At 44.1% G+C, this 12,766-nt stretch overlaps 1 protein-coding gene across 1 annotated transcript in view; it reads left to right on the top strand.

The window, feature by feature from the left end:
• WIF1 (WNT inhibitory factor 1) overlaps positions 1–7,066 on the top strand; it is a 45,817-nt gene extending 38,751 nt beyond the window's left edge. The window contains exons 8-10 of the mRNA XM_054813510.1: positions 3,208–3,303; positions 3,884–3,979; positions 6,230–7,066. Of these exons, the coding sequence (XP_054669485.1) occupies positions 3,208–3,303; positions 3,884–3,979; positions 6,230–6,351 (314 nt within the window). The 3' untranslated portion in view covers positions 6,352–7,066. The remainder of the gene's footprint in view (positions 1–3,207; positions 3,304–3,883; positions 3,980–6,229) is intronic.
• The last annotated feature ends 5,700 nt before the right edge of the window (positions 7,067–12,766 follow it).

Raw genomic sequence — 12,766 nt, 5'->3', positions numbered from 1 at the left:
AGCACAGAGGGCAGCATTTGGCCTGGGATACATAAGAGCTGATTTCTTAATATGCATCGGTAGAGACATGTTCTTCTCACAGTTATGAAATTTGTATCATCAAATACTTTGCAATAAACTCTATCGTGCTGTCAGCCAGTACAGGACAATAAATTAATTACTATACAAAGGAAGAACACAGATACTCTAAGAAAGACCTACGTTTTGCTCAGTATTTATATGCAGATAAACAATAGATGTATGTAAATGTTTCACCATATCTCTATACATTACAAGGCATTTTGCAACTCCTTTTTACCTAATCATAACTGGAGCCAAACGGAAGCAGTAAAGCTTTCTTGTTATTTAATTAATACAGATTGCCCTTTGATATAAATTCAGATCGGATGTCAGCAAGAACAACAGTGTGGGTTTCCACTGAATTTACCTTTGCTTACATCAAGTTCAAAATTGACACTGACAGAATCTTATTTCTTTCTTCTGTCCCCAAGAAGTCAACTGCTGATACTTCTCAGATGGTGAATAAGGTTTGGTTCAAAGTTTGAGAAGCATGTATTTTATGTCAGTGGGGGGTTTTTGAGGAAAATTCTTAGAACTGATACCATAGCACGTATAATTAAGGGTGCTGCACTTAATTGATCTGTCCCAGGGGCTCTTAAACTCATTGTTGTCTACTGCTACTTGGGATATGTACAACTGACTGGCTTCTTGCAAAGGCTTACCTGTGCAACTCAAATTAAATTAATTAAAATACAGGCAGTAAGCTAGTTTCTGTACAAAAGAAAGAAAAAAAAAATTAGGATCAGCATATGCTAAGAGCTAAACTGGGATCATGTTGATGAGAGCAAAGAAAGCTGTGCACTTGCCTTGGCTTTTGTAAAGCTGGGACAGCAATTGTTAGACTGTGATTGATGGCTCCTACCACCTCTGGGCACTGCACCAGTGCCAGCGCAACAGTGGAAGACTGCAAGAAATGCTAGACAAGGCTTGGAAACACCAGATGAGAAACACAACTCAGTCTCTTTTCTTAGATCCAGGGCCAGCTATGTTCAGTCATGGGGGTCTTGAAATAACAAGGGGAGAAAACCTTTCAACAGGCAGAAAGCCATCTTCTGAAAACTGCAAAGTTGTTGTTTTTTTTAATAATATTGCTTAGAGATTGTCTAATAGTTGAATCACTCTCTAAGACTCCTGGGAAATGTACTGGACCCAGTCTACAATAGTAACAAGCATTCACAGTCTTCCAGATTTTTTCTAGCTCTAGTTATGCACTGTCTCTAATTAGTGTTTCAGTTTGAGTCCAGAGAATTTTATTTTGTTTTGGATTCCTCCCCCATTTGTCACCAACTGTTTTGTTGCTTGTTCCATTTCTCAGTCAATAACAGAGAGAGTTATTACTCTTTCCTTCATTCTGTGAAAGTGTCTCAGTCCAAAGTTAATTGAGCTGTGCTGAGCCAAATGCTTGCCTAATGTAACTCGGTGGAAGTTGGTATCACACCCCTTGACCCATATTCTCCAGATTTACATCAAGAACTAGGAAAATTCCTGGATTTCGTTAGCATTTCCCCTTTGGGTCATTGAGTACTTGGGATCCAAATGCTTGCAAATTAGAATACCTAAAGGTTCCCTCTCCAGAGACTCCTCAGGGGAAATTGTGCTTTTGCAGAAACTGTCCCTAGCACAGTTTGTTCCATCAGCTGGTTATGAAGCTTGTTTCAGGGCTATTAAAATAATTATGCACATTAGGAACAAACATTTCTTTTATACTGACAATACACACATGCATCGCAGAAGTCTGCCAGGGTCGAGAGCTGAGCAAGCGCTACCTGGGGCATTGAGCTCCCAAGGGGACAGGCTGTGATCCTGAGATGAGTGCATTTGCTGAGGTTTTCAAGCACAGCAAGCCAGTGTTGATGCTTAAATTATTACATGCAGGTCTCAATTAACATTTTTTTTTTTAAAAGAGGAAAGGAAAGGAAGCAGTTTGCTGCCCCAGGTTCCAGTTTTTGTTTGCTCACAGATTCAGGTAAATATTAGTGCTAAATCTAGGAAGGGCATTTTTTTTTTTTCCTGAAGAATCTAGAAAATGTTGTGTGATTAGTAACAATGAAAAAACGTTTTGGATGACAGACTGGTACATATGGCCACCAAAGAGGCAAGAGGCTGAGGGCATAGTTCCTGATGGCCCGAGAGTGCCCAGGGACATGGCAGGGAGCATCTCTTGGCTTGGGGGTGACCTAGCTCATGGGTGCTGTGCTTGCCCTTCCTAGAAATAAGTAAAGATTTAATTAGTTCAATAATGCAGACAAATTCTAAGAAGGGATCGACAGTCTGGTGATGGGAGACTTGATGTTAAGTTTGAGGAAAGCTCTTGGTGTGAGTCAGGCCCAGGAGGAACTTGAGTGTGGGTCTCCTCCACCGATGTGGGTGTCCTCCACCCCAGGCGAATCAGGGCCAAACAAACCTTCCTACACCGGCGCCGTCAGACCCAGCCTCTTCCTTTGGCAGAGTGTGAATGTGAGGGAAAGTAATTTCCGGACCAAAGGCCTTGAAAAATGTCTGCCAGTTCTAATTACTGTTACCAAAGTTGCTCTGTTCTTTGCAAACAGGAAAGAAGGGCATGCTTTTTTAATGCGCCTTTAGTTTCTGAGCCGTGGTGTGGAACAGCCCTCACTGCACCATCGGCAGCATCGTGGTGCTCCACAGCCACTTGTTACAAGCTGACAGACCCAGCCAATCTATGGAGCGTCTGCAAGTAGCCACCGTACCGCTCAGTTCCTGAACATCCTATTGCTTAAAATCTCTCTTGGATGCCACCAGATTTTCTTCTGCTTGTGACCCCCTGGGTATGGATCCCACTCTTTGCAAACACAAAGTCTGGGCGCTGCTGCCTCCCGCACCACGGGTGAGGAGAGCAGGAGGCAATACTGCCCGGTGGCATGGGGGACTCTGTGGAGTCCGAGTGGCACAAATCCGGGCGAAAGCTGCACGGGCACACGGGGTTTGGCTGTGCCAAAATATTGTCATATTTTCAAAGCAGAAGAATACATATAAATTGGAAGCACAGACTTGAAGCAGAGTGTTCCTGATGGATCCATAGCGCACACTCTTACACCAGCATCCAGTGAGGTTTTTGGGCTTCTCAGACACCTGTCTTCAGTAGGTGCAGGGGACTAAGACCATTGGTTTTGTGGTTTTGATTTCTAGGTAAATGCCATCAGCCCTGTCGAAATGGAGGCAAATGTACTGGTAAGAATAAATGCAAGTGCTCCAAAGGCTACCAGGGAGACCTGTGTTCAAAGCGTAAGTACCAAAGCCACTCCATCAGTCCTTGTTACAGGACAACTGGTTGTACAGTATCTTTTTATGTAATGTCAGCACTAATTGTCAAAGTATTTCAGGTTAATTTACTTTCTGGACATACAGCATACACCAGACTTAAGGGAATTCTGAAACCAGAAATGTGAGGTATTTACAAAAGCCTCCCCACAGTCTCTTCCGTACTCTGAATTTCTATAAAACAGCAATGTGTCAGCTCAGCAGTTTAGTAACAGAAAAATGCTTAATAAAATGTCAATAAAAGACAACAGAAGCGCTTTGTGAGAAGGATGCTGGGGGTTACCCTCCTTCTCCCGCTGGTTCTGGTGTATGCTCAGCTCTGCTGTTCGATCTACTTCTCCCTGCGAGAGACTGAGCCAGGCTTTGCCAGGGAATTGGGGGGTGAAATGTTTTGGGGCTCTGCACAAAGGCACAGATTTACCATGAGAGCCCCAGCCCATGCCAGGACCAACCCATCATGAGGAACAGCAGGGAACGCAAATATGCAACTCTGTCTCAGGATGAAATGCCAAGAGGTCAGATGTATGCGCTCGCTTTCTTACAGCGGTCTGCGAACCCAGCTGTGGCCTGTACGGCACCTGCGCTGAGCCCAACAAATGCCAGTGCAAAGAAGGCTGGCACGGGAGACACTGCAATAAAAGTAAGTGAGAAACAAACCCCAAGGGTCTGTATCGGGGGTCTTACACATCCGATGCCATACAGAAATGACTGTTTCAAGAGCCTTTCCAGCATCATTAATGATACCGCACTCCAGTTTTTCTAATCTTTAATCCAAACAATAAAACAAAGATTTTCAGTATTCCATCATTTTAATTACCCTCAGAATCATTTAAAAGTGTTTTATCAAGATCACCCTTTTATTAGAAAGTCCAGAATCTAGTATCAACCAGGTTTCTTAGATGACCTCATGTGTCTTCCACCCATGATATGGAAGGGATCTAAAGTCCTTCACTACTCCTCAGTAATGTCAGCTGGCTTTAAAATGTTGGGTAGGCATTTTTAGAGATAAAACTCCATCAGGTTTTAAAGCTGATTAAAACTTAGAAAAAATGAAATGTCCTTTAGAAACTTTGGGGAAAACGTGGAAGAGTTGTGCAAGATCTATACTTACTGACTTCAGAGTTTTCTCCTTCTCTTGCCCACCCATCCTCCACAGACCACAAACGATATTGTCCCAAAAAACTCCTTAAATTGAATTTCTGTTGTGGCTGTTGACCCATTTGACACCCAGTGAGGTAACTGATCATTTCACTGGATTTAAAATAGCACTATAAAATTATTTGAAAGGCAGTTGGATATATCCAGTGAGAACTTCAGATTTAATTACGTATTTCATGTGCAATTGTGCTGTAACAACAGATCTTCAAGAGACATTCTGTATACCCATGAGGTATTAATGTTTATCTTAAACACTGCTTGCTAATGATAAACATTTAATGTTTTAAGTGTCAATAGTAAAAAAAAAAGTTGAAAAAATTTGCAGCTATAAAACCCACCAATTAGCCATAAGAAATACAAATGCAGCATCAACTGAATGATCATCTTTATTGAATGCTTGTGATGCCTGTGATTTGTATCATATTAAAATATATTAGCATAAATATAGTTGCTTCATTAAAAATTAGCATTATCTAACTAAAATGGATTATGCTGTGAAAATTAGGTTTGGGGGTCTGCTTTTCTGCTGTTAGCTAATGGACCTGTATTTAAGCATTTATGTCATTCTCTGAAGGAGAAATACCATTAATAGAAGTTGTGGTTAGAAAAAAATGGAAATCACTGTGAACTTCAATTCATAAGTTCAATATCAACTTTTTCTTCTTGTAATACTCTTCTTATAAAGAACTGAGATAGCAAGTGAAAAAAATACGTGCTATGAATGAACATCCCCAAAGAAATAATTACCTGTGCAACAAAACCAAAGCTCGTTAACTGCAGTGTTATGAGGAGTCAATAGCCACACTTTATTGTTAGCTTCCAGGTTTTCCATCCTTAATTGCTTGAAGTTTGGGTACAGTCCTGCTGTGTTTAACGCTGCCAAAGTCTCTTTGTATTCAGCAAAGAAACTGAAAATAGGCCATTTGGGTAAAATTCACCCCCCATTTTAAGTGCCCATGTAGGGCTTAAATTGCACATACAAGTCTGCATGCACTGCAGTTCACTCTTCAGCTGAAACCAAACATCTCCTGATCTTGGGAGGAGATTTATAGTTAGTTTGAGAGACTTGCTTCATGCACCATCAAATGAATGGCTCCTCGGTAAAGCTGTTTTCTTATAAGCAAGTGGTTAAAAAAATCGAACGCGGGACTCAGGTTTTCAAAGTCATTTCCATGAGCTTTAACTAATGAGATGGGTAAATGAAACTATAAATAATTACAACATAATAACTTTGAATTCCATTTTTATTGTTCATTTTCATTTTCCACAACAAAGCAGCTCTGCTAAGCCTGTTTCAGACTGGGTTTTTTTTCCCCTTAGGTGTTTATTGTCGCTGCTGTTCTTTCTCTTTGCATTCAGCCATAAACCAAAGCCAAGCTCAGGTAGCTGGCGCAGATTCTCCCCGGGGTGGGGGGTGGGGGTGTGCTTACGCCCGTCACCCACCGGCGTGGGCTGTGCGGTGTGTGAACCCGGGGCTGAGTGACAGCCTGGGTGCACTGATGGTCCCCTGAGCTCCCTGGCAAGGCAAGAGCATCTTTCTGTGATTAAGCCCGTCTGGCAGCACCTCATCCATCTGGGGGGCCACAGAGAGGGGCGAGTGGTCGCATGAGGCGTAGCAAAATCCTTTGTTCAAACATGGGGGGACACGACACTGTTTCCACTTGAAATATTAGCAGTGGATCGCAAGCCCGCTTCTGTGGTTTCTTTTCTCTTGAACTGGATAATTTTCCAGGGTACGGAGCCAGCGGTCTGAGTGCCCCGAGGCCAGCAGGCAGCAAGCACAGGCAGCACACGCCTTCGCCAAAAAAGACCGAGGAGAGGCATGTTCCACCCGAATCCAATTATATCTGGTGAACTCCAACATCTGAAATGGTTCATGTTACACAAAGTTCATAGCCTTCATTAACCTCTCATGGATTGAATGTTAAAACGCTGTTCATTACAGTTAAGATTACTGGCTGGAATTTTATTAGCTTCATTATAAACCACTGAGCTGATATTTACTATTCCTTTTAAGTTTTATAAATACTTCTATAGCATGATTATATAGGCTTCTTCTTTCAGTGCTTTGGATGGTGTTTTGTACTATACTTCAGTTATGTTTAAACTTCCTTTTTTTAATTATATAGCTGCAAATATTTTCCAAAAATTAAGTAACAATATTCAAGCAGAAAACCTCATAGATGCTAACCCGAATCATTTCAATGGCTACAGATTTAATTTGCCTAAGACAAAAGAAAGGTGCCTTTTACATTTTTGCTATTGTGTATTTAGACTTTTGCCTAAGAAAAATAAATAAGTTACCTAATTTAAAAAACTGAATAACTCAATTCAATGTTATTTTTGGCCTTACAGTTTTGCAAAGTACTGTGTATTAAAAATACACAGTGGTGGTGCCATTTAAGCAACATAATATATTGTAAACAAAGTAGAACTATACTGTATGAACTTTCTGCATCGGCTTGAGGCAATATAATATATTGTAAACAAAACAGCTCTTATGTAATAAACTTTTTATACTGATGGTTATGTATAAAATAAAGATGCTGCTTTAGTTTTTCGAGTACTACTCTGTGTGGCCTGCTCCGGTCTCCTCAGCGCTGGGTTGGGATGATGGCCTCTCTAGAGCACCCTCGTAAAACATTGGCAGAGTTGTGCTGGTTTCCCTGCCTCTGCTTTTAGCCCCACAGCTCTTAAAAATATTTCAGAAGAGCAACTACTTCTTGTGCTTTTGCAAAGGAGGGGCTAGCACCGAAGGGCAGGTGTTTTTCCCCATATTTGCCCTCCACCACGTTTTCCTTCCCCTTCCCCCGGCACTGCCAGCCAGCCGCCCCAAACTGGTGTGCCCTGTTCATGGCACCCGGGGTCTTCTACTCGGAGCCTCTGTCCGAGCAGGTACTAGTCCAGCCCTGGCGATGTTTCCAGTTCAAGGGTCATGGTCCCGTGCCCTGTTGTGTTCAGGCAGGTGGAAGGTTTGGGTGCTGCCTCTTGCAACAGTCAAGGGCCGTGCAGTTTGTAATGTGCCGCGGCTAGGAAGCAATGAAAATGGTTTCTGCCTGCGCTGAAGAACAATGTCCACTTCAACAAATGATTACTGACCCTTGCTATGCTGCAGCTCTGGGAACCTTATTATCTGGGAGATAAATAAGAAATAAATAAGCAACACATAATTTGGGGCATAAAATTAATCTCAGTGAGTGAGAGGTTTTGAGTTACAAAGGAAGAAGTCTAGTTTATTAACCTGACCTTGCTGATCTTATTTGGTCAATGGACCTGTAGGCCAAGTAAAAAGGCTTGCTCAGGCCAGAGAGAGGAAGGACAGCTCTCTAAAGATCCATTTTTACATTGTCCTTCGTGCGGTGGGACTGTAGATGCTGCCCAGCAAGCCTGATCCCACAGGAGACCAACCCCCCACCGCCACGCATGGCTGCAGCGCTCCGGGTCCCGTGCAGGGAGAAACATGGCTGGGGAAGGAGCCAGACCGGCCCCCCGTTACACCCGGGGCGATAACGAGAAACAGCCTGAACAAGGTGGTTTGGCCGCTTGCCTGATATCCTTCCCCGGGATGGCTGTAAAACAGCTCAGGTTTGCTGAAGAAGGAGCTTTTCTAGTGTGGATGTGCGTAACAGCTACGGCTGGTGGGCTCCAAAGTGGTGGTCTCCTATCCCTCAGGCTCACTCTTCCCGTGGGACGCCCTGCACCTCCCTGAGCTCGCAGGGGACTGGGGGGAAGCTGGGACACGGGGGTCTCGAGTGGCAACGCCGGGCAAGGTCTGACCTGCAGCCAGCGTGCCTCTGCGCGTGCTGCATCGCTGTGCTGCGGGGGATTTTGAAGAGCAAACCTCAGTCCCCACAGCAGCCCCCATACTCTTACCTGCGTCCTGGCAACCCCCCCCTGCACCAAGGCTGTTGTTGATTGCAAAATCAGCTTTCCTTTAAAAAGGGTAATCCACTGTATCTACAGGCAGGAAGGCAAAGTACCAGCTGCTGGTACTTTTCCCTTCACTGGGACCAGCGAGGGCAGCGATGGGGCAGGAAAGGAGCTCAGCCTCTGCCCTGTCCCCACACTCCGAAAAGCACCCTCTTCAAGTCCAAAGAAGATGGAAAACAGGGAGCCTGAGGCACGGGAGAAGACACTTGGGTGAAGAAAACCTGGAGGAGATGTTGAGGATGGAAACATTTTTTGAGGTTTTCCTTAAAAGTGATGAAAGAAGGAGATTAATATTAGGCTGAGGTTAAATGTGTAAGTGCTCTGTATCTCCAGGGATGCCCCAGGAGCTGTTTATAAACGTGGATGTCACATTTGCTAGCCTTTTGCTGTTTCTGTAACAAAGATTGGCTGAAGCCATTGGTCACACGCCACAGTAAAAAGCACAGAAATTTCTTACTAAAAATTCCTCAGATATTTTGGCTGAACTTTTTCTGCTCCTGTCAATTTCTTAGAAAGTGCTTCCTGAAAAATAACAAGTGTGTTCTTTTATATGGAGTAATTTATTTTGCTACTTGTTCCAAAGACACTAAATTCTGCTGCTTGGTTTTCTGAGTTTCACCACTGACTTTGGGAAAGATCATTAATTATGAGTAGAATATGGTCGGAAAGGTTGCAAAAGGAAAAAATATTCCTCAAAATACACACTGTAACACAACTCTTTTTCTTAAATAACATCAACTTTCTACATGCAAATTTTCCATCGCTGCCATTAATGCCAGGGTGAGCACAAAGTTTCCTGTGTAGGGGCGGTCTCCCATGTCAGAGAAGTTTTAAGTCCAAGTCTGTGATATCTGACAATGTTAAAAGAAGATATTAACACCTCAGAAAAAAATCTAGTAGAAAGTTGGAAGTAATTTTGCCATTAAAAAATAAACTACGGAATTTATCGCACCCTCTCATGTCATATGCCGTAGATGAAAATCAGTTAAAGAAAAATAACAAAAAAGTCAAAATACCAATCTATTAGAATAGGTCGGACAGAAACTGCCTTTTTAACAATGTTCGGAAAGTTTGCAGTTAGCTAGAGAGAGATGCCAAACATTGCACTTGTGAGCAGCAGCTATGAGATTATCAAAACTGGTAAAAGAATATAAAATGTTAAATCACTATAGCTCTAGCCCCCAAATCCCAATTTAAGCAACTGACAAAATTATAGCTGTATAAACTGCTTCTAACAGTGCTTGATAATTTGGATATCTGATATTAGCATCCTGCTAAGTCCAGGTGTGCACCACAGCTCAAAGGACAAATGCATAAGGCACAGAAGGAAAGCAGAGACAGAAGCCCTGAGGGCAAACTGCCGCCTTTGTATCGCTGCCATTAGCGATCCCATGCACATGCTTTTTTTGGGGAGTAATCTACAGTTTAGGTTAGTATCCCCTTAACTCTGGCTATGCCGCTTGATTTAAATGTATCGCTTCTAATGTCTCTTCACTTGACTCTCTGGGAGCTGGAAAGCATTCAGGCCTTTTCTTGTTTGTGCTATGCATGAAATCGCAGTGTAACTTCACTACCGCTGGCAAAGCAAGCAGTGCTGGGTAGCAGGGGGCCGGCACCGCCATGCACGCCGGGTGATGCACACAGGGTGTCTCTGAGTGGGCAACAGCGCTGGCTGCCGGGACCCGGCACGCTTTCCCCATGCAGTGTGAATGCACGGTCCAGCCGCTCTTCTTCCAGCTTCAGCTGCTTTTCAAGGAATAGTAAGGTAAAAAAAAAAAGATAAAGAAGAAATTCAAAGCTGTTCCAGATGAGTTGCTGCCTGTAAGATTCAGACTCCAAAAGCCAGACTCAAAGCCTTGGCCAGAGCTAGTGCTATTCGCTGAAACACTGCAGCTTTGTTCCTGCTGGACAGATTTGTTACCTTTCCCTCCCTCTCACTTCTATACATCACCTGGTCTATTGAGTTCGCCCACTATGGAAGAAATTCCTTCTTGCAGATACTAAGGGCAGATCTGGCAGCAGCAGAGCGGGAGCTGCCTGAAGTTACGCCAGGATTTCTCCGGTGCCTGCCCTACCCACGGCACTGCGTGGGGGTTATCGCCCAGAGCCACAGCTTCACGGCAGCTCCGGGTCTAGCAGTCATTTCAGCTCAAGTTTAGAGAAACTGCATCAGCCAAAAGTGCTCTCATCCATCACAGGGATTAAATCCTACTAAATCCCATAGCTCTTGCAGCACGAATATGACTTAACGTTCAGTGAGGTGACTAGGTGCTATGATTAGTCAGTCCATACCCAGTCCTTAAGATCATGATTAGACCAGCGACACCCTCTCTACCTCTAAACTGTGCCAGCAAGATTTGCTTAGATGATGCATTAAACAAAAAAGCATCCAGTTAAAATTCTCAATTGAAATGAGTCCCAGTTGTTGTTGTTTGTTTTTTTCTTGCAGCTCTCTGATGAGGTGGCTGCTGAGCTACAGGCCAGTCATTCGTGTGTGGATCCCAGCACCCAGCTCCACAGCTAATGGCACGCTCCTCAGTGCCCGGCTGGAGGCAGCTGCCCAGTCTGGCCATGCAAGCTCACCAACGCTCAAAACCGATGCAAAACTGAACCGGGCACAGAACAAATGGGTTAGGAGAATGGCAGGGTCTGGAAAAGGCATGCGTGCAGATCTAAGCAGTTTTCCTGCTTACCTCTGTGGCTTTCTAAAGTTCGCAACATTCAGACAATTTAAATCAACCATCACAATTTACAGTTAGAAAAAACCCCACTATATTTTTGGCTTAGAACAACATACTCAATTATTTATACTGGTTACAGAAATTGCATTTTAATCTCTTTCCACATAGCCCATCAGAGGACAGAAACAGCCTTGTTGCACAAATCTTTCCATGGAAATGTGAATTTTTCAGAGGGTTTAGCACACATACCCTGTCTGGCCAAGTTGCAGCTCATAAGCAGTTCGGATGCATGCGAGGGACATGCTCACAAGTCCTTTCTAACACTTCCTTTCCCAGTGTATGCTTGCTGGATCTTATGGCTCGGGAGGGAGTAGAGGCCAACCTGTGCTTTAACCACATACTTTGCAGAAGGGACCTCTCTCCTCCCACCAGGTCTGGAGGGATAGGCTCAAGCTGCTTCCGGACTCATGTGCCCTAAAATGACAGAGAAGCTGTGAAACATGGTGCTGGCTTCAGTATCTGGCCTTGCTGGTGCTACCTGGGTAGAGGAGGAGGTGAGGCTGCCCACAGCCGGCAGCGAATGGGGCCCCGCAGTACCCAAAAAGAGAAACACCTCTTTAAATCTTGCTTTTCTTTAGAACATTTAAATATTTGTCAGGGTGTCTAAACCAAAAGCCTAAATGTCCCAGAAGGAAAAAGGTCTGCACTCAAGTGCAGCAGTGCTTCCAAAACATCTTTCGGATCCAAAACAAGTTTTGGATATTTGAAGTCCAAGTAGATTTTATTGGGTGAACGAGGTGTTGGCTTGAACTTGCAGTGACACCATTCCCACTGCCTGTTGGCTCAACATGCTCCACGGTGCCTGAAAAGCAGAACACGAAACCAGTGTGTCATGCAAACAGCAGCTCCAGTGAGTACACCACCTCGTAAACCCGCTCAGCACAATGGTGGGGTTTCAGATACCTTCCTTCTGGGTCTCTGCTGATGCAGATCCTGCACATAATGGTCATGACAGGGTGGTAGCACAGCAACCATTTGTGCTGAAGAGCTAAATGGTTGCAAAATCAAACTGCAGGTCAAAGTTTCTTGTACTGCAAAAAAATGTGTTTGGTTTGAGTCACACCCCATCTTTGCCTCCTCCTGCTCTGCCTAACGTGGCATCGTACCAGTCTGTGCTTCCAGAAGCAAACCCTCAAGCATCACAGCACAGTACTAGAGCGAGTGTTTCTTATTACACCCCACTCGTTGGATTTGCAGAATTAAAGATACAGATGCAGAGCCAGTGCACCCAGGCACTACTCTTCCCCAGCCTTCTAGCCACATCCTCTCTATGCGTGCAGAACCCCCACTTTTGGAGTGTCACCTTTGGCTTGCAAGAAAGGTACTCCTACCCATGTTTAATCGTCCTGCCCATCCTGTGCCCTGGGTTACAGCTGTACACTCATTTATGTATATCTTCATTTCTATTACACGTGAACCCTTGCACTGAAAGAACGTAATTTGTGTTGTAAAGTCAGACACTCAGAGGAGCCAGTGCCAGCTGGCTCTGTAAACCCTGTGCAGCTCCCCCCAGCAGGCAGGTATACACCCCAGTAGTGTCCCTACTATATGAGGACCCCTGTGTCATGCACCGATACACATCCCTTAATCAGTGTGTT

The sequence above is a fragment of the Grus americana genome, chromosome 1 (genome assembly GCF_028858705.1).
Source record: "Grus americana isolate bGruAme1 chromosome 1, bGruAme1.mat, whole genome shotgun sequence".
In the NCBI taxonomy this organism is placed as follows: Eukaryota; Metazoa; Chordata; class Aves; order Gruiformes; family Gruidae; genus Grus; species Grus americana.
Note: the sequence above shows the minus strand (reverse complement) of the source record. Positions and strands in the feature narration are given on the sequence as shown.